Raw genomic sequence first — 563 nt, forward strand, 5'->3', positions numbered from 1 at the left:
ATGCTGTTTCGAACCCATCCATAGAGACCGCAAGGCCAGACTAGCAGTGCGCACGCGCACTTCAGCTTTTCCTTGTCGGGACTTCAGCCTGTAACCCCGCCCCACCTTTTGGGAGGCCGCCTGGTCAGAGTACGCATGCGCCGCGCTGCCTGCTCCTTCTCTCCCTCCTCCCCACGTTCACACTCACTACCACACGCGCGCTACCTTCGGTAGCGCTTCGCGCTCGTCCCCCCGGCTCCTTTTTGTCCCTTCTGGGCCGCGGTGGAAGCTGCCGGCCTCGCGGAAGCGGCAACAGTTGGCGAAGATGGCGGCTACGGCGGCAGCCTCCCGGGGAGGCAAGCGGGCCGGCGGGGGCGGCGGGCAGGGCGGCGGCGGCGGGGCCGCGGGCCGGGGAGCCGAGGAGGAGGCGCCGCCGCCGCTGCAGGCCGTGCTGGTAGCGGACAGCTTCAACCGTCGCTTCTTCCCCATCTCCAAGGACCGGCCCCGGGTGAGCGCTGGGGAGGGAGAGAGGGGCGACCCCGGAGAGCGGAGATCGCATAGCGGGGGAGACCCGGCGGACGCAG

At 70.2% G+C, this 563-nt stretch overlaps 1 protein-coding gene across 1 annotated transcript in view; it reads left to right on the forward strand.

The window, feature by feature from the left end:
* Window positions 1-304: 304 nt before the first annotated feature.
* The window catches only part of EIF2B5 (eukaryotic translation initiation factor 2B subunit epsilon), a 14,065-nt gene continuing 13,806 nt past the window's right edge, over window positions 305-563 (forward strand). The window contains exon 1 of the mRNA XM_027875370.1: window positions 305-487. Within this exon, the coding sequence (XP_027731171.1) occupies window positions 305-487 (183 nt within the window). The remainder of the gene's footprint in view (window positions 488-563) is intronic.

Source organism: Vombatus ursinus, unplaced genomic scaffold, assembly GCF_900497805.2.
Source record: "Vombatus ursinus unplaced genomic scaffold, bare-nosed wombat genome assembly UNPS02014808.1, whole genome shotgun sequence".
Lineage (NCBI taxonomy): Eukaryota > Metazoa > Chordata > Mammalia > Diprotodontia > Vombatidae > Vombatus > Vombatus ursinus.